The 20,089-nt window shown below is 53.7% G+C and overlaps 3 protein-coding genes across 4 annotated transcripts in view; 1 reads left to right on the forward strand and 2 right to left on the reverse strand.

Annotated features, from left to right (window-relative positions):
- Positions 1–677: 677 nt before the first annotated feature.
- Positions 678–9,823, reverse strand: TTC4 (tetratricopeptide repeat domain 4). Of its 2 annotated transcripts, none has more exons than XM_072128856.1 (11): positions 9,710–9,823; positions 8,579–8,691; positions 8,386–8,503; positions 4,961–5,122; positions 4,103–4,180; positions 3,847–3,971; positions 3,283–3,369; positions 2,500–2,711; positions 2,007–2,091; positions 1,496–1,578; positions 678–1,204 (listed from the first exon to the last, which is right to left on the reverse strand). In XM_072128856.1, the coding sequence occupies exons 2-11, from the start codon at positions 8,687–8,689 to the stop codon at positions 1,102–1,104; spliced, it is 1,164 nt and encodes a 387-aa protein (XP_071984957.1). In that variant the 5' UTR covers positions 8,690–8,691; positions 9,710–9,823; the 3' UTR covers positions 678–1,101. The 2 variants fall into 2 exon arrangements, with proteins under 2 accessions (XP_071984957.1, XP_071984956.1); XM_072128855.1 differs by having other exon boundaries at positions 8,579–8,705; positions 9,710–9,818.
- On the forward strand, positions 9,785–13,899 carry PARS2 (prolyl-tRNA synthetase 2, mitochondrial). Its single transcript, XM_072128854.1, has 2 exons — positions 9,785–9,896; positions 11,466–13,899. Exon 2 carries the CDS (start codon positions 11,468–11,470, stop codon positions 12,854–12,856), a length of 1,389 nt encoding a protein of 462 aa, XP_071984955.1. The 5' UTR covers positions 9,785–9,896; positions 11,466–11,467; the 3' UTR covers positions 12,857–13,899.
- A 427-nt stretch (positions 13,900–14,326) lies between these two features.
- TTC22 (tetratricopeptide repeat domain 22) overlaps positions 14,327–20,089 on the reverse strand; it is a 49,144-nt gene continuing 43,381 nt past the window's right edge. Inside the window, exons 6-7 of the mRNA XM_072128853.1 lie at positions 17,394–17,546; positions 14,327–16,050 (exon numbers count right to left, since the gene is read on the reverse strand). Coding sequence (XP_071984954.1) covers positions 15,514–16,050; positions 17,394–17,546 — 690 coding nt within the window. The 3' untranslated portion in view covers positions 14,327–15,513. The remainder of the gene's footprint in view (positions 16,051–17,393; positions 17,547–20,089) is intronic.

Below are 20,089 nucleotides of genomic sequence, written 5' to 3' on the forward strand. Positions count from 1 at the left end.
TCCTATTATCCTCAATGCCCCAGAAGTTGGACCCAGTGTTCGGCAGAAGGGGGAGGACGATGCTGCGAGCTGCACAGGAGATTGGGGACAACGTTCATCTTGTGCTCCATTTGTTTCTATGGACCATCTAGGACATGGGGGATGTGAGCGCCAGGGATAGGGGATGCATGTCATACAGAGCTGCATTCAGGAACCTGCACAATGGGCCGGGCTGAGGGTGCATGTGTTCTCAGTATAGAGCAGAATAACCTGATATCACCTTGTGAGTATAATATGTGCCGGATAATGAAGCTTCTCCCCTGCTGAAATATAATCACCTGCTAAAGCAATGAGAATGGTCTGGGGTATTAGGTAGATCGGGGCGATTCCTCTCACATTCAGCCTCATAATTACCTGCATGGTTTGTATTGTTCGGCCGCCATTGATAGATAATCCACTTTTTTCAAAGGAATGAAAACCGCCAGTTTTTCCTGATTTTCTGCTGAACATTTTATACCTATTAAAGGAATTCTCCACCTTTACATACGCACTGTTAAAGGGATATGCCCACTTTCTAAAGTTATGCCCATTCCTCGTGTCCGGCAGCCTTACTCTTTCAGGGTTTGGTTGGACCCCCATCAATAGTGGGCACATAGTGGGCACACGTGGCCGCCCCAATCATTTTGTAAAAAAAAAAAAACTCTTGGAAATATTTATTTCAAATACAAAGTGACTGGAGCTGACACAACGCACTGACAACTCTGGGGCTGTTTTAGGAGAGAACTTTAAAGGGATTGTCACACACAGCTCCTCTCCTGCCCCGGGGTCGTGTGTAGTATCACAACTCAGCTTCTTACCTCTCTATTCAGCTGAGCTGCAATACCAGCACAGACCATGGTCAGGGGGGGCGCTGTATTTTACAGAACGCAGTCATGTATTTCAGGCTCTGGACGATCCCTTTAAGCAGTATGTGTTGCTCCAGGCATGGGAGTTCTCCTGGATATTGCCTCATTACATCGACAGGAGGAAAGTGAAGATTGACCTTTATGTTGGGGCCTTCAGAAACCACGGAGAGCACGGAGAGACGGCGCTTTGTCATACAGTTCAGATTTCGTAGGAATGTCAGCGCAAACGGTGAAGTTTTTTGTCTTGAAAATACTTTTTGCAGAAGGGGGATTGTTTCACCAAAACGAGGAAGGAAGGCGTCCCGGCCTTTACAGAAAACCTAAGAAGACGAGACACAAACGAGTTACAGTAAAGGGTTAAATGGAGAATATTTCTTGCAGGATAGAAACGTGTTCTGTGTCTTGTCACTGCTGGAGAATAGGAGCGCGTTCACATGAGATGTCATACAACATCCGCTGCAGATACTTTCACTCGTGCCATGAAGAAGGTGAAATCGGCAGTGAAGACGCAGCAACAGATTCCCATCTACCCAAATGTGAGGCAGAACATCTGTAACCTACCCATCAGGTGTGAACACGTCCCAGCACCTCACCCAGACCCAGACACTCACCGGCTGTGCTGCAGGACCTGGAGCAATGTGATGCCTGGATCCACCTGGTGGAAGGACTGAGATGTTTCATCCTCAAAGAAGATCTGCACAAGAGACAAGAGATTCATCACATGCGTCCAGTCCTGTTCTGTAGCTGAGGCCGACTATGGATCACACAGGAGGACACAGCGATCCCATCACATGAGTCCAGTCCTGTATGTAGCGGAGGCCGACTATGGATCACACAGGAGGACACAGCGATCCCATCACATGAGTCCAGTCCTGTTCTGTAGCTGAGGCCGACTATGGATCACACAGGAGGACACAGCGATCCCATCACATGAGTCCAGTCCTGTATGTAGCGGAGGCCGACTATGGATCACACAGGAGGACACAGCGATCCCATCACATGAGTCCAGTCCTGTATGTAGCGGAGGCCGACTATGGATCACACAGCGATCCCATCACATGCACCAGACCATACACATCGTTATCTCAGGCTACCTCCGCAGGTAGATGTGTCTGTACTGACCTCCAGATCAGGAGCCAAGTATTTTCTGTCTGTATCCCAGGGGGGCAAATCCTGCGAGAACATTTCATGCAGATGATCCATAAACCTAAAGTAATAGACAGAAAAGATCATCAGACTCAGGAACCTGATAAGGGGCTTATGTATCCCAAAGCAGACCCCAATATGTACTGGAGGAATCGGGGGAGGCGGCGGGGCACTCGGGGAAGCAGGCGGGGCACTCGGGGAAGCAGGCGGGGCACTCGGGGAAGCAGGCGGGGCACTCGGGGAAGCAGGCGGGGCACTCGGGGAGGCACTCGGGGAAGCAGGCGGGGCACTCGGGGAAGCAGGCGGGGCACTCGGGGAAGCAGGCGGGGCACTCGGGGAAGCAGGCGGGGCACTCGGGGAAGCAGGCGGGGCACTCGGGGAAGCAGGCGGGGCACTCGGGGGAAGCGGCGGAGCGCTCGGGGGAAGGACGTGTGACGGTGAGGAGAAGGACGTGTGACGGTGTCTGTACCTGGAGTCCTCATGAAATGCTGAGATGAAGTCGGTCTGGCCGTGCTCTGGGTAGAGGAACAGCACCGGCCAGTGCAGGCGGCCGTTCTCATCCACAAAGACTTGGGCTCCCGTAACATTTTCAGCACTGGAGATGCCATCAGGTGACGTCCTCGTTGCTTCCTCTTCATCTTCTTCTTTGCTATTCTGTTCAAGTAATTTTATACCTCGATCCTGTAGGAAACAGATATAAGGGATGTAGCGTTTTGCCCTATGGGAATGGGACTTGTGGATTTCGGCAGGGAGTGCAGCTGGAGGCAGTAGTGCGAGTAGTGGAGCACGAGGCCGAGGACGGCACCGCAACACTACAGGAGACGGCTGCAAATTCCCTCAAGTAACCTGGAAACTTGTTGCAACGCCAAGACTATGAGTAGAGGACACGGACCCATCGCTGCCATCGCCACGCGCCCGACACCGCCACGCGCCCGACATCGCCACACGCCCGACACCGCCACACGCCCGACACCGCCACACGCCCGACACCGCCACACGCCCGACACCGCCACACGCCCGACACCGCCACACGCCCGACACCGCCACACGCCCGACACCGCCACACGCCCGACACCGCCACACGCCCGACACCGCCACACGCCCGACACCGCCACACGCCCGACACCGCCACACGCCCGACACCGCCACACGCCCGACACCGCCACACGCCCGACACCGCCACACGCCCGACACCGCCACACGTCCGACATCGCCACACATCCCACATCGCCACACGTCTGCCATTACTTGCCTTAATTGCGCGGTGGAGAGCGTCCTTTTCCGCCTGCTTCTTCTTTTCGGCTTGTCTCAGCTTGCGGGCATCTCTCTCGGCAGCTCTCTGTATAGGGAGACAGCGGATTATAATACACAGTACATGCGGCTCCCGGCTGTCAGTAACCACAGAGGCCGGAGGTGCTGGTGATAGGACACCTACCATCAGACTTACTGCTCGGCACCTTGTCCAGGGGAGGCCACTGGTTTTCAGTAACTCAGGGACATTCCTCCTAGATCCGGGACCAGGACTGTGGGATCTTCTTATCTCTGTTACCAATGGTCTCCTTCCTTCTAACATCAACTTTTATAATTATGCTAATGAGGCAGAAGGGATCTGAGGGCTGTCGCCTCCCTGTACAAGTTACAGCAGGGAGGGGCTCTGGTAACGAGGCCGTGGATAACAAATATAAGAAGATTACCACAGTCACGCTGCCTGTAAGTGCATTAGCATTTAAATTATGCTAATGAGTCTGAAGGGCTCTGGGGTATGTACACACTACAGGCAGCCCCACTGCAGTACAGGCAGCCCCCGCAATCTTACATGAAGTTTATCTGCTTTCATTCTGGTTTCTAGAAGTTTCTTCTCTGTTGGACTGATCTGTAAGCCTTCATCGCTCCACCTCACAGCCTCGGAGTAGTTCTTTATTTCCATGTAGCACAGAGCACCTGAAACGGAGGAGGCATTAAAGGGGTTCATCCTATTCCTGTATCCACCCCATTCCATACATTTCTATAGGACAGATATCCCCCGCAGTCACTTTAAAGGGGATGCATTTCATTATTGAGTTGCTTGTTACCTCGGATCACAGCCTTTAGGTGGTCCGGCTTCTGCTTTCTTGCAGCGATTGCGTCATTAAGAGATGAGCGATAATTACCTAAAATTAAAGGATTTTATCAAATTGTGTCATAACCTGAAGCTGCCATCAGAGGGCAGCACTGCCCCCATTACATCCTACACTGCAGACAGGGGAACACGACAGGGACGGGAGCCAGGTCGTCCTGTAACCATTACATTTAAAGGGGTTGGCCAGAGGTTAAAAAACATGGCTACTTTCTTCCAAAATAGCTCCTGTCCTGACCATGGGTGGCGCATAGTATCGCACTTCTATACACATGAGCTGCAATACCAGCACAAACCATGGTTGGGGGTTGCGCTATTTTAGGAAGAAAGAATGATTTTAACCTTTCAGACAACCCCTTTAAAGGAAATCTGCCATCAAAATCATCAAGGACTCTGGTAGGTGGTACCGGAGCCCCTCAGTGCTGTAGTTCACAGGCTGTTACAGTACGCATTACCCCCCCCCCCCCCCCCGAACACTTTCCCTGCTGCACCGAGATTACCGCAGGCAGGTGAGACCGTGTAACAGCCTGTGAAGTTACAGCAAGGAGGGGCTCTGGTAACATCCCCAGCAGCCCTTCAGACTCATTTGCATAATTTTAAAAGTTGATATTAGAAGGGAGGAGACCATAGATAACAGATATAAGAAGATCCCACAGTCCCGGTGCCTGGATCTATGAGGAATGTCCCGGGATTATCAGGATGGATTCTGATTGGGAGATTTCCTGTGAGTGTATAACTCATCATTTCATATTTTCTCGCTGTGAACGGGTTAAAATGGACGTCAAACGACAAACGGAGATTATTAAGCACTGACCTAAGTAGAAGTGCGCGGCGGCCCTGTTGGTGTAGAGCACGGCGTTCAGCTCGGCGTCCTGGCCCTTCCTCCTGAGCCCCTCCGTGTAGGCGGTCACGGCTTTCTTGTAGTTCTTTTCCTTGAAGTAATCGTTTCCTTCTTCTTTATAGGATTTGGCTTGTTCTAAGACCAGAAACAACCAGCGAATACAATGTGTCACACGACTGCGATACCTTATCCGCAGGACATCAATCCCAGGGGTTTCTCTTCTATAGCAGAACAGTGAGCGGGGTGAGGGTCTGACTATAGGTGCCCCCCCCCTGATCTGCTAACAAGGGGGTGAGGGTCTGACTATAGGTGCCCCCCCCCTGATCGGCTAACAATGGGGTGAGGGTCTGACTATAGGTGCCCTCCCTGATCTGCTAACAAGGGGGTGAGGGTCTGACTATAGGTGCCCTCCCTGATCTGCTAACAAGGGGGTGAGGGTCTGACTATAGGTGCCCTCCCTGATCTGCTAACAAGGGGGTGAGGGTCTGACTATAGGTGCCCTCCCTGATCTGCTAACAAGGGGGTGAGGGTCTGACTATAGGTGACCCCCCTGATCGGCTAACAAGGGGGTGAGGGTCTGACTATAGGTGCCCTCCCTGATCTGCTAACAAGGGAGCGAGGGTCTGACTATAGGTGCCCTCCCTGATCTGCTAACAAGGGGGTGAGGGTCTGACTATAGGTGACCCCCCTGATCGGTTAACAAGGGGGTGAGGGTCTGACTATAGGTGCCCTCCCTGATCTGCTAACAAGGGAGCGAGGGTCTGACTATAGGTGCCCCCCCCCCTGATCCGCTAACAAGGGGGTGAGGGTCTGACTATAGGTGCCCTCCCTGATCCGCTAACAAGGGGGTGAGGGTCTGACTATAGGTGCCCCCCCTGATCGGCTAACAAGGGGGCGAGGGTCTGACTATAGGTGCCCCCTCCCTGATCTGCTAACAAGGGGGTGAGGGTCTGACTATAGGTGCCCCCCCTGATCGGCTAACAAGGGGGTGAGGGTCTGACTATAGGTGCCCTCCCTGATCTGCTAACAAGGGGGCGAGGGTCTGTCTATAGGTGCCACCCCCCCGATCGGCTAACAAGGGGGTGAGGGTCTGACTATAGGTGCCCCCCCTGATCGGCTAACAAGGGGGTGAGGGTCTGACTATAGGTGCCCCCCCTGATCCGCTAACAAGGGGGTGAGGGTCTGACTATAGGTGCCCCCCCTGATCGGCTAACAAGGGGGTGAGGGTCTGACTATAGGTGCCCCCCTGATCCTCTAACAAGGGGGTGAGGGTCTGACTATAGGTGCCCCCCCTGATCGGCTAACAAGGGGGTGAGGGTCTGACTATAGGTGCCCCCCCTGATCCGCTAACAAGGGGGTGAGGGTCTGACTATAGGTGCCACCCCCCCGATCGGCTAACAAGGGGGTGAGGGTCTGACTATAGGTGCCCCCCCCGATCGGCTAACAAGGGGGTGAGGGTCTGACTATAGGTGCCCCCCTGATCGGCTAACAAGGGGGTGAGGGTCTGACTATAGGTGCCCCCCCTGATCGGCTAACAAGGGGGTGAGGGTCTGACTATAGGTGCCCTCCCTGATCGGCTAACAAGGGGGTGAGGGTCTGACTATAGGTGCCCCCTCCCTGATCGGCTAACAAGGGGGTGAGGGTCTGACTATAGGTGCCCCCTCCCTGATCGGCTAACAAGGGGGTGAGGGTCTGACTATAGGTGCCCCCCCTGATCCGCTAACAAGGGGGTGAGGGTCTGACTATAGGTGCCCCCCCTGATCCGCTAACAAGGGGGTGAGGGTCTGACTATAGGTGCCCCCCCTGATCCGCTAACAAGGGGGTGAGGGTCTGACTATAGGTGCCCTCCCTGATCTGCTAACAAGGGGGTGAGGGTCTGACTATAGGTGCCCCCCCTGATCCGCTAACAATGGGGTGAGGGTCTGACTATAGGTGCCCCCCCTGATCCGCTAACAATGGGGTGAGGGTCTGACTATAGGTGCCCCCCCTGATCGGCTAACAAGGGGGTGAAGGTCTGACTATAGGTGCCCCCCCTGATCGGCTAACAAGGGGGTGAGGGTCAGACTATAGGTGCCCCCCCTGATCGGCTAACAAGGGGGTGAGGGTCTGACTATAGGTGCCCCCCCTGATCGGCTAACAAGGGGGCGAGGGTCTGACTATAGGTGCCCCCCCCCCTGATCGGCTAACAAGGGGGTGAGGGTCTGACTATAGGTGCCCTCCCTGATCCGCTAACAATGGGGTGAGGGTCCGACTATAGGTGCCCCCCCTGATCTGCTAACAAGGGGGTGAGGGTCTGACTATAGGTGCCCTCCCTGATCTGCTAACAAGGGGGTGAGGGTCTGACTATAGGTGCCCCCCCTGATCCGCTAACAATGGGGTGAGGGTCTGACTATAGGTGCCCCCCCTGATCCGCTAACAATGGGGTGAGGGTCTGACTATAGGTGCCCCCCCTGATCGGCTAACAAGGGGGCGAGGGTCTGACTATAGGTGCCCCCCCTGATCCGCTAACAATGGGGTGAGGGTCCGACTATAGGTGTCCCCCCTGATCGGCTAACAAGGGGGTGAGGGTCTGACTATAGGTGCCCTCCCTGATCGGCTAACAAGGGGGTGAGGGTCTGACTATAGGTGCCCCCCCTGATCCGCTAACAATGGGGTGAGGGTCCGACTATAGGTGTCCCCCCTGATCGGCTAACAAGGGGGTGAGGGTCTGACTATAGGTGCCCCCCCTGATCGGCTAACAAGGGGGTGAGGGTCTGACTATAGGTGTCCCCCCTGATCGGCTAACAAGGGGGCGAGGGTCTGTCTATAGGTGCCACCCCCCCGATCGGCTAACAAGGGGGTGAGGGTCTGACTATAGGTGCCCTCCCTGATCCGCTAACAAGGGGGTGAGGGTCTGACTATAGGTGCCCTCCCTGATCAGCTAACAAGGGGGCGAGGGTCTGACTATAGGTGCCCCCCCTGATCCGCTAACAAGGGGGTGAGGGTCTGACTATAGGTGCCCTCCCTGATCTGCTAACAAGGGGGTGAGGGTCTGACTATAGGCGCCCTCCCTGATCCGCTAACAAGGGGGTGAGGGTCTGACTATAGGCGCCCTCCCTGATCCGCTAACAAGGGGGTGAGGGTCTGACTATATGTGTCCTCCCCGATCCGCTAACAAGGGGGTGAGGGTCTGACTATAGGTGCCCCCCCTGATTGGCTAACAAGGGGGTGAGGGTCTGACTATAGGTGCCCCCCCTGATCGGCTAACAAGGGGGTGAGGGTCTGACTATAGGTGCCCCCCCCCTGATCCGCTAACAAGGGGGTGAGGGGCTTTATTGCCCCACATGCAGGGCTGCGCCTGGGGAATAACCACAGACAAGGCACAAGCTGTAACGTTAACACAACAGTGAGAGCGATACCTTCAGGGGGGCGATCGGTGTCGTGCAGCATAGACTGGAGGCAGGCCAGCTCCGGGGATTTCTCCGGGTCAATATCTTCCGGAGCTTTCTTCATAAACATGGGAATCTTCTCAAACTCCTGTGACGTGTATAAGGTGTAAGTTATACAATGTATCACCCCTGATGTTACCATAGAAACCCCGCAGGCTCTCACCTCCTCCCACTTGTCCTCACTGAACGCCCCCTTGTACTTCTGTGTCCGAAATTTATCCATAAACTGGTCCATGACTTCATCATCTTCCTCCTCCGGCTTCGGGGGATCCATGGCTGCAGGGAAATGGCTGCAGGGAGAGCGATGACCTGATACACGAGCGTCAGTGTAACATCCCCCCAGATACATACAAGGAGCCGGACCACCGGAAGACCCCCCAATACTGGGAAAGGTCTGTGGCTCTTACCGAGGAGCAAGGAGGAGCCAGAGCCCCAGAGCCATGAGGGGCTCCAGCCACGCCCCCAAAGCACTTTGTTTAAATAAAGCTAAGAGTTAATTATATATAATAGATCCTGATGTACATGATCCCACGTTCTGGCAGCTCCCCCCAGCGTGAAGGGTTAATAACGTTACATCCCCCGAGATTTCCTATAAGTTGAATGTTATTTGTCACTTTTCTGCCACGACTGCAGTTTTTGTGCATTTTTTTCTGACACGGAATCTTATGTACAAAAAATCCACAGATACATTTTGCATTGTTGCAGATTTTGTTGCAATTTTTTCCTGGAAACTTCACAAAACGTCACAGAAATCTGCAGGAAATGCGCACAAAGTCCGTGGATCACATGAGATTACAGGCGCCTCGTAGTGTCAGGTCCAGGCGACTGTGATCAGGATCTTATATTATAGTATATATTATGTATTATTATTATTCTATATTATGTATTGTATATTGTATATTCTGACTATCCATCACTCTCATCCTCTGCGGTCGCGTGTCGGTCTCTGTGACCCGTTTCTCTGATGTTCTGGTGTCGTTCAGTCCAGAATAAAATCTGCGTCAGGAAATCGGAAATGTTTGATCGGACGCAGTTTCCTACCAATCTGCTGCTTTCTATTCCATGTACCGGATGGAGGTGGACAACCCCTTTAAGTGTGACACTCCATGTCCTATATTACTAGAAGATGTTGTATATAGTCTCGGCTGCCGGGTCAGAAATGGGGTAAAGGTCTGACAACCCCTTTAAGAACAAGTCACAAGCCTCCATGTAACACCAGCAGTCCCTGAGGGACTACAACCCGTGGCTGCCATGCTGGTGCTTGTAGTCCCCCACATGTCACACACAGACCTACCTTCTATCCGCTCCAGTCCTCCAGCATGCTCTGCCCTCCCGTCATCCACTTCCGGTGCACTCTATGGTCCCCACGTGCTCGGGCTGTGCACCCTGCTCCCCGCTCCCCCACGTGTTTCCGGTCTGTCACTTCCGGGTTTTTTTTACCCTTGGATTTTTTTGAATTGCCGGTGACAGGAGAGTGAATGGTAAGAAGATGTGTCCGGGGCTGTAGCGGGGTGTGAGCTCTAGGACTGTGTGCACACTGATGAATGACATGCGGTACCGCAGCGGTTCTGCTGAGTGGTTGTACAGAGGGTTATTGGCGGGTGGCAGCCACATCATTGCCGCACACTAAGGCTGTGTTCACACTGCAGATGTATAAGGATGAGAGGAGCTGCGGCTCATTGTATTATTTGAGATTTGTTCCTAATTTTTAATTAATGGCACAGAAAATGAAGGTCACATGAACTTATTATAATTGAGGGGGTAGAAACTTGATTTTTCTTACTAGCTCCAACGTGTGTAACCGACTAAAGCTAAAAACACTTGGCTCCTCTTATCCCAAAACCGCGGCGCCCCTGACCACGTGCCGGGATTACAGCTAATGGAGCTGCAGTACCGAGCGCTGCCCGTGCTCAGGAGAGGCGCTGTTCACCCTACAGACAACCCCTGTAAAATCCTCTCCTCGGGCAGAACTTCAGCTTTGTGTATCCGTATTTCACAGATTGGACACATGAATACGGCCCAAGCCAACAAATCCTCCATCAGGGGCCAAAACTTTGCTCCAATAAACCTCTGATTTGTGGAAAGATAAAGGCTTTTATTTATAAAATGCTTAAAATACATGTAATAAAAAATATATAAATCATGACACGTTTCTAGTCCCGCCCCGGGCTCCTCATCAGTCAGGATCCTAAGGCCGGTGACACGCGGCGTTTTTGTTGCATTTTTTCACTGCGTTTTTGCATCATATTTGCATATTGGCCTTTTCAATAGGTGAAAATGTCTTAACTTGCCGTTTTCTCCCATGTGTTTTTTTTTTGTCTGCGTTTTTTGAGCTGCATTTTCATTGTGTTTGTGGTTGCGTTTTGAAACACGTGATTATATCCACAGAATTCAGGATGAATTATTTCGGCCTCTGCTCGTGGCGGGAGAATCTGTCCCATGTATGTCTATGGGCTCATACACACGGCCGCCTGTGAGAGGCACAGGTTACACAGCCGCTCCAATTCCTTTACAGCGCAGGCAGTTCCTTTCTTCTGTCATCGCTTTGGCCGGGTGCGCGGAGCCCGAGGCGTTTAGTGACGGCTGAATCCAATGTGTCGCTGGCGAGAAAAATAGCGAGAAGGACAAAAAACTGTAATTTTTTTTTTATTATTTGTTTCCTGCAAATGTTGGGAAGAAAAGATCATCCCAAGAAATAACCGCGTGGTTTTCTGTATGTTCTCCCCCGGGGCTAAATCCTCTGAATGTCGTGTACAGCGCTACGGAATGTGATGGCGATATAGAAATAAAGATTATTCTGAAACTTACAAATCAGCAAATGTCATCAAGTCTGGTCCATCAGCGTCGTGTGACCTTACAGACGGAGATTCAATGAGCCACCAAATCCAAGCGCTCAGAGTCCACGTGTACGAGAGATTTCCATCTTGGGGAACATTTTGGGAAATATTTGTAGTTTTACCACTGAAATGTTTTTGTAGTTTTGATGTGAAGGTGAGGCCGAGATCTTTCTCTTCTAATGTTGTGATTACTGATGTCTTCTTCTCCCCCAGTGATGAGGCGGCTGCTGAGGTCCTCGCTGCCCCATCTCGCGGCCGGCAGAGCCTCTTACAATGACTCTTCCCGTGTTAGACGTCACTTGTTGTCCAGAATTTACCAACCTGGAAATCTGTGGAAAGAAAACTCTCCGGAACTTCAATCCAAACCTAACGATCCGTCCAGCAAGAGTCAGCGCCTTATGTACAAAGCCGGACTGATCCGCCCCAGCAGCCCCGGATGTTTCCACTATCTCCCGCACGCCGTGCGCTCCATGGAGAAGCTCATCCGTATAATAGACGGGGTCATGCAGGACATCGGGGGGCAGAAGATCGACATGGCGACTCTCTGCTCGGCAGCTCTATGGCGGCAGAGCGGACGCTGGGATCTGGTGGGGAAGGAGCTGCTGTGTTTGCTGGACAGACACGAGCAGGAGTACTGCCTGGGGCCCACACATGAAGAGTCCGTCACTAGTCTGGTGGCCACGGAGGGCGGCATCAGCTACAAGCAGCTTCCTCTCCTGCTCTACCAGGTCACACGCAAGTTCCGGGATGAGAAGAGGCCTTGCTTCGGTTTGCTGCGGGGCAGGGAGTTCTACATGAAGGACATGTACACCTTTGACATAAGCGAGGAGGCCGCCCATCAGACCTATAACCACGTGTGCGAGGCCTATGCCGCCATATTCCGCACCCTGGACCTGAGACATGTCAAAGTGCAAGCAGATACGGGGAACATCGGGGGGAAGATGTCGCACGAGTTCCACCTCCCGGCCGCTATCGGAGAGGACCGGCTCCTGCTGTGCCGCAGCTGTGACTTTGCCGCCAATGTAGAGACTCTGCCTCCGGACCAGAAGACTTGTCCTTGCTGTAACGGGAAGCTGGAGGAAAGCAAAGGCATCGAGATCGGGCACAGCTTCTACCTGGGCTCCAAGTACTCCCACGTCTTCAACGCCGTGTGCCACAGCGACCACAACAAGCCACTCGTGGCTGAAATGGGTTGCTATGGTATCGGCGTGTCCCGACTGCTGGCGGCCTCCATAGAAGTCCTCTCCACCGAGGAGGACATCCACTGGCCCAGTCTGATTGCCCCCTATCAGGTCTGTCTCATTCCCCCCAAAAAAGGGAGCAAGGAGATGGGGGCAGCGGCTCTGGCAGAGGATCTCTATGACTCGGTGTGTGCCGTCCCTCATCTGGGTAACGAGGTTCTGGTAGATGATAGAGATCACTTAACCATCGGAAAGAGGGTGAGAGAAGCTCACATGATGGGCTACCCCTATGTCATCGTCATCGGGAAGAAAGCCCTAGAGCGCCCCCCACTGTTTGAAGTCCGCAATCACAGGACTGGTCAGGTGCAGTTTCTTTCTAAAGAAGGCGTCTTGGGCTTGGTACGAGACATTCGGGTGATCTAGGACTGGAACGATGGGAGACACTTAGTATGATAAATGGGGCGCGGGGTCCGATGTGCACCGGAACGCCCGCTCCGTGAAGACTAGTTCAGCCGCGACACAGACGGATGTGGTGCAGACACTTCTTACATACCTGTGCGATCAGTTTGCACTGAAGACAGAAAACTGGCGCAAGCGCTGTAGTAAATGTGCAGCAAATAAACGCAGGGTAAAAACATTAACCAATTGTGTAGTAGGAGCAAAACGGCAACACGTGACCCTCAAAACACAAGACAGGCCATGTAAAGTGTAGACGAGCTTGGAGTATCGGTTATGTGGATTATGTGACTGACAAATCCACGATTGGTGTTTGTGACCGTAGCCGATGGGCGCCGCATTTCACCCCATTAAACTACCAGATTCCTCATGAACTCTCATCTATTTACCTCTCCACAAAAGTCATATTTTACCTGAGATTAGTCAAGATTAGAGGCTGCAGTGGGAGAGTCTCTTCCGTTCTATTGCACATAAACACTTGCTGCTGGTGTAATTTTAAAGTCAAGAATTTCATCTTTCAGATTTCCTTATTTCCAACTGTGCCTTTAACTAGCAGTATCTTAAAGCCTAATGTGATTTTCAAGATAAGATGCTTATCATCAGAACAAATCTACAATCAAAATCCATCCTGATAAACCCGGGACATTACCCCTAGATCCAGGCACCGGGACTGTGGGATCTTCTTGTATTAGTTATCCATGGTCTCGCCCTTTCTAATATCAACTTTTATATTTGTACTAATGAACCTGAAGGGCTACTGAGGGCGTTACCAGAACACTCCCATGCTGTAGATTCACAGGCTGTTACACTGTGCAGTAGATATTCCCCCCCCCCCTTCCTTTGTGTGAGATTAAGCATACCAAGGGAGGTGGGAAATGCTGAGGGAGCAGAGGAGAAGGGAGATGGTGTAACACTGTAGCTACAGCATGGAGGGGCTCTGGTAACACACCTAGGAGCCCGTATGGCTCATTAGCATCATTATAAAAGTTGATATTAGAAGGGAGGAGGCCATTGATAACAGATGTAAGAAGATGCCACAGTCCCGGTGCCGGATCTATGAGGAATGTCCCTGGTTTAGGAGGATGGATTCTGATGGGAGATTTTCATCTTCGGCTTCTTGGTGCTTTAGATTCCAGGATCGGGGTGTCTGGGGCGGCGCCTTCTCTGCCTCCTCTTAAGATGTAATTTGTCTCTTCTCATTGTCACATAAAGTTGTGAGATTTAGCGTAAATGAAGGGATTCTAGAGAGGACGTTTCTTATCCTCCCTTAGGGGTCAGTAGTTTAGTGGGGGGGGGGGGGGTATTTGGTGATGGGTTCTCTCTGACTCCATATACAAGTCACAAGACCCCCTGGGGGGGTCCTCAGCACATGTCATCATAGCCCTGGGGGTCCTCGGCCGGTGGCCACAATACAATGTAATAAAGACGCAGGACAAATGTTGTGTAATTAGTTTTTATTGTTTGTGAGATCACAGTATTTTATCCGGACGCTCGGCACCGGGGGAATCACCAGGTTTTGTGCATTGATCCAAAACTAATCATTGTTTGTGCTAATTAGCCAAGAATTGGTAAAAAATGTCATTAATAAATCAGAAGTTGTAGCAGCAACCAAAGTTTTGTGATGACCTTTATCTTACCTGGAGGTCTCAGAAACACCTTGTGGCGACCAGTGAAATAGGACACGAAGTTCTGCTTCTCTATTTTGGGATTTCTCTGGTGACCCTTCCCTCGGAGATGAATATAACCAGGGACAGAGGTGCAGTGACCTCTCATCTCCGCACCCTGGTGTAATGTGGCCCCGGGATCCGGTACCTGGAACACCCACCAATCAGCTGCTCCAAACGGCCGGGACTCTCCCGTGACAGACACTTTATGTTCTGGAGGCTGAGGGCGCGTTCACACGTTGCGTCGCGTCACGTAGCGGTTTTTGACCCATTGCAAAGGCTTCAGCCCTGATCACATGCGGAGGTTACATTGTGTTTCCGCTGCATCTGCTAAAACCCAATGTAACCTCAGCGCGTGATCATGGCTGAAGTCTTTGCGATGGGTCAAAAACACATCAAACAATGTGATGCAAGGAATCGTGTGAAAGTGCCCTGTGGCAGGAATGCAGGAATTTCCAAAGACATCAGAACAGCTGAGGAGCGGAGATTTGCCCCATTACATGGCATTTACATAACACAGGTGTGAACAGCCACGTAATGGGGCAAATCTCCTCTCAGCTGCTCTCACGTGTTTGAAACGCCTGCGATTACAGCACAAACCGCAGGGAGAAGACGAACATCGCTGCCGGCAATCACCGCACATCCGGCCTCGTGGTTTTAAAAACGCAGCAAACCTTTAGAAAATACAAGTGTTATTGATGCACTCGAAATCGCGACAGGAACGCCGTGTTTCTCCACCCTTGAAGGAGTTTTTCAGGAATCTGTAGTAAACCCCTATAAGAAGGTGACAGCCCCACACACGTCCGGCTCCCTGATCCTTCAGGCCCAATAACCAGAAGTTCTGGAGGTTTCTTCTCTCGCCCCCCCTGTCCCCGCCCCTTTAATAGGAAGCAGGAGAGAAGACCCTCATGTCCATGGGGAGATCCCACTAATCGTCTCTCCATATTGTGCTGTGACGGGTCAGAAGGACGATGAGCGGCTGCTCAGTTTCACTCGAGGTTTCTTGCCGTTCACCAGCATTGACTGGAACAGGAGCCTCACCAGGTCCATCTTCCCGGCGGCGATCATGGCCTTGGACAGAGCGACAATGTCCGGCGTATTGTTCCTGCACACGGTCTGCAGCTCCTGGCTGACGCTCTCCTCCGGGTACTTCTCCTGCGCCTCCTTCACCCAGAACTCCACCTCCTGGATCAGCGCCTCGGCCTCTATTTTGTTCTGGCCGTAGAGGCTGAGCAGGACCTCCAGTAAGTGCCTGAAGGGCTCGGGGCTCAGGGAGCCCTTGCTCTCCAGTTGGATGGATTTCTTGAAGCTCTCCATGGCGTTGAGCTCCTCTCCTTTCACCTGCAGACACTTTCCCTTCAGCAGCTGCAGCTCGGGGAGGGTATCGCCCGGGTCGTACTCCATGGCTCTGGCGATGCAAACTAAGGCCTGGTTTATGGAGTCTTCATCAGTCAGCATGAGCTCCTGCACCGCGTCCACCCCCGAGTAGTAACACACCTGAGGAAGACAGACAAGGGCTGTGAGAACAATGGCGGCTGCGAGGGGCAGAGGTCGTGCCCCGGAGGTCGCTACATTCTATTCCAGGAAATGTATCGAATGTTTCCACCAACCACATGCAAACACTCAAGGGTTGGTAAGTAGTTACTGGTCTGGGGATCTACTGGTCAGGGGATCTACTGCTCAGGGGATCTACTGCTCAGGGGATCTACTGGTCTGGGGATCTACTGGTCTGGGGATCTACTGCTCTGGGGATCTACTGCTCTGGGGATCTACTGCTCTGGGGATCTACTGCTCTGGGGATCTACTGGTCAGGGGATCTACTGGTCAGGGGATCTACTGCTCTGGGGATCTACTGCTCTGGGGATCTACTGCTCTGGGGATCTACTGCTCTGGGGATCTACTGCTCTGTGGATTTACTGGTCAGGGGATCTACTGGTCTGGGGATCTACTGGTCAGGTTAAGCTTCTTCTCACATGGAACTAGTGACAGGACTATTCCAGGACAATTATATAATGGATACATAACTTTTATATAGTCCTTCTAATAACCCTTTAAAGGAAATCTAAAATATAACCCAGGCACCGGGACTGTGGGATCTTCTTCTTATCCATGGCCTCCTTCCTTCTAAAATCAACTTTTAAAATTCTGCTAATGAGCCAGAGGGGCTCTGGGGTGGTGTTTCCAGAGTTCCTCCGTGTTGTAGCTTCACTGACTCTCACACTGTGCAGAATCACTGTCTTGAGATGTAAGTAAGATGGCGCTGTGATAGGTGGCTCCCTGTATGCTGTGCTCCGGCATCTTACTTTTTCCCTCCGATTTCTCTCCCTCCTATGCCCCCATCTAGGGAATCCTCAGCCTACTCCCCAAAGCTGTGGAGGATCGTAGAGCCCCAGCCTCCTGACACCAGGGGCCGCAATCCTCAGGGTCAGAGGGCTCCGCCTTTAGCCGAGAATCACAGTGACGACTCCTTGTGGGTAACACCCCCAGAGCCCTTCTGGCTCATTAGCATAATTATAAGAGTTGATTTTAGAGGGAAGGAGACCATGGGTAACAGATATAAGAAGATCCCACAGTCCCGGTGCCTGAATCTATGAGGAATGTCCCGGGATTATCAGGATGGATTCTGATTTCTTTTAAAACAGTTTATTTTGTATAAAATTGTGTTTTTAGATTAAATTTCCAAAATCAGGACATTTTAACCCCTTTGCACCTTGAATTCTGCTAATCTGTGCTCTGCTGGGGGCAAACCTTGCAATCTGTGCAGTCTCTGCTGTTGTGCAGTTCAGAGTTCTCCTGGCACCCATACGTGTTTCCGGTGCCCACAGCTCAGCCCCACTCACCTGTGCCATCTCCAGGTAGGTCTTCAGGCAGGGGTACACGTGGATGATGCTGTCCAGGTCACACTTAGCGTTGATGAGGTGGGTTCTGTCTGGCAATCCTCCTAACCCTAACTTGGCCCGTTCCAGGTCTCGCACGTACATCCAGAACAGAATCTGGACCGGAACAAATAGATAGCGAAGAATCAGAAGTCCAGAATCACATCAAGAAAATCAAAATGGCAAAAGCATGCAGAGGGGGGTGTAGGGAGGGGTGCATCATGTAGGGGGTGCAGAGGGGGGTGTAGGGAGGGGTGCAGCATGCAGGGGGTGCAGAGGGGGGTGTAGAGAGGGGTGCAGCATGTAGGGGGTGCAGAGGGGGGTGTAGGGAGGGGTGCAGCATGCAGGGAGTGCAGAGGGGGGTGTAGGGAGGAGTGCAGCATTCAGGGAGTGTAGAGGGGCGGCTGTAGGGAGGGATGTAGCATGCAGGGGGTATAGGGAGGGGTGCAGCATGCAGGGAGTGCAGAGGGGGCTGTAGGGAGGGGTGCAGCATGTAGGGGGTGCAGAGGGGGGTGTAGGGAGGGGTGCAGAGGGGGGTGTAGGGAGGGGTGCAGCATACAGGGGGTGTAGGGAGGGGTGCAGCATGCAGGGGGTGCAGAGGGGGGTGTAGGGAGGGGTGCAGCATGCAGGGAGTGCAGAGGGGGGTGTAGGGAGGGGTGCAGCATGCAGGGGTGCACAGGGGGTGTAGGGAGGGGTGCAGCATGCAGAGGGGGGTGTAGGGAGGGGTGCAGCATACAGGGGGTGTAGGGAGGGGTGCAGCATGCAGGGAGTGTAGAGGGGGTGTAGGGAGGGGTGCAGAGGGGCGGCTGTAGGGAGGGATGTAGCATGCAGGGGGTGTAGGGAGGGGTGCAGCATGTAGGGGGTGTAGGGAGGGGTGCAGCATGCCGGGGGTGTTGGAAGGGTGCAGCATGTAGGGGGTGTAGGTAGGGGTGCAGCATGCAGAGGGGGGTGTAGGTAGGGGTGCAGCATGCAGAGGGGGTGTTGGAAGGGTGCAGCATGTAGGGGGTGTAGGGACAAGTGCAGCATACAGAGGGGGGTGTAGGGAGGGGTGCAGCATGCAGGGAGTGCAGAGGGGGGTGTAAGGAGGGGTGCAGCATGCAGGAGGTGCAGAGGGGGGTGTAGGGAGGGGTGCAGAATGTAGGGGTGCAGAGGGAGGTGTAGGGAGGGGTACAGCATGCAGGAGGTGCAGAGGGGGGTGTAGGGAGGGGTGCAGCATGTAGGGAGTGCAGAGGGGGGTGTAGGGAGGGATGCAGCATGTAGGGGGTGCAGAGGGAGGGGTGCAGCATGCAGGGAGTGCAAAGGGGGGTGTAGGGAGGAGTGCAGCATGCAGGGAGTGCAGAGGGGGGTGTAGGGAGGGGTGCAGCATGCAGGGAGTGCAGAGGGGGGTGTAGGGAGTGGTTCAGCATGCAGAGGGGGGTGTAGGGAGGGATGCAGCATGTAGGGGGTGCAGAGGGAGGTGTAGGGAGGGGTGCAGCATGCAGGGAGTGCAAAGGGGGGTGTAGGGAGGAGTGCAGCATGTAGGGGGTGCAGAGGGGGGTGTAGGGAGGAGTGCAGCATGCAGGGGGTGCAGAGGGGGGGTGTAGAGAGGGGTGCAGCATGTGGGGGGTGTAGGGAGGGGTGCAGCATGCAGGGAGTGTAGAGGGGGGTGTAGGGAGGAGTGCAGCATTCAGGGAGTGTAGAGGGGCGGCTGTAGGGAGGGATGTAGCATGCAGGGGGTATAGGGAGGGGTGCAGCATGCAGGGAGTGCAGAGGGGGGTGTAGGGAGGGGTGCAGCATGTAGGGGGTGCAGAGGGGTGCAGAGGGGGGTGTAGGGAGGGGTGCAGCATGCAGGGGGTGCAGAGGGAGGGGTGCAGCATACATGGGGTGTAGGGAGGGGTGCAGCATGCAGGGAGTGCAGAGGGGGTGTAGGGAGGGGTGCAGCATGCAGGGGGTGCACAGGGGGTGTAGGGAGGGGTGCAGCATGCAGAGGGGGGTGTAGGGAGGGGTGCAGCATACAGGGGGTGTAGGGAGGGGTGCAGCATGCAGGGAGTGCAGAGGGGGTGTAGGGAGGGGTGCAGGGGGTGCAGAGGGGCGGCTGTAGGGAGGGATGTAGCATGCAGGGGGTGTAGGGAGGGGTGCAGCATGTAGGGGGTGCAGAGGGGGTGTAGGGAGGGGTGCAGCATGCCGGGGGTGTTGGAAGGGTGCAGCATGTAGGGGGTGTAGGTAGGGGTGCAGCATGCAGAGGGGGTGTTGGAAGGGTGCAGCATGTAGGGGGTGTAGGGACAAGTGCAGCATACAGAGGGGGGTGTAGGGAGGGGTGCAGCATGCAGGGAGTGCAGAGGGGGGTGTAAGGAGGGGTGCAGCATGCAGGAGGTGCAGAGGGGGGTGTAGGGAGGGGTGCAGCATGTAGGGGTGCAGAGGGAGGTGTAGGGAGGGGTACAGCATGCAGGAGGTGCAGAGGGGGGTGTAGGGAGGGGTGCAGCATGTAGGGAGTGCAGAGGGGGGTGTAGGGAGGGATGCAGCATGTAGGGGTGCAGAGGGAGGTGTAGGGAGGGGTGCAGCATGCAGGGAGTGCAAAGGGGGGTGTAGGGAGGAGTGCAGCATGCAGGGAGTGCAGAGGGGGGTGTAGGGAGGGGTGCAGCATGCATGGAATGCAGAGGGGGGTGTAGGGAGTGGTGCAG

Source organism: Engystomops pustulosus, chromosome 10 (assembly GCF_040894005.1).
Source record: "Engystomops pustulosus chromosome 10, aEngPut4.maternal, whole genome shotgun sequence".
NCBI lineage: Eukaryota > Metazoa > Chordata > Amphibia > Anura > Leptodactylidae > Engystomops > Engystomops pustulosus.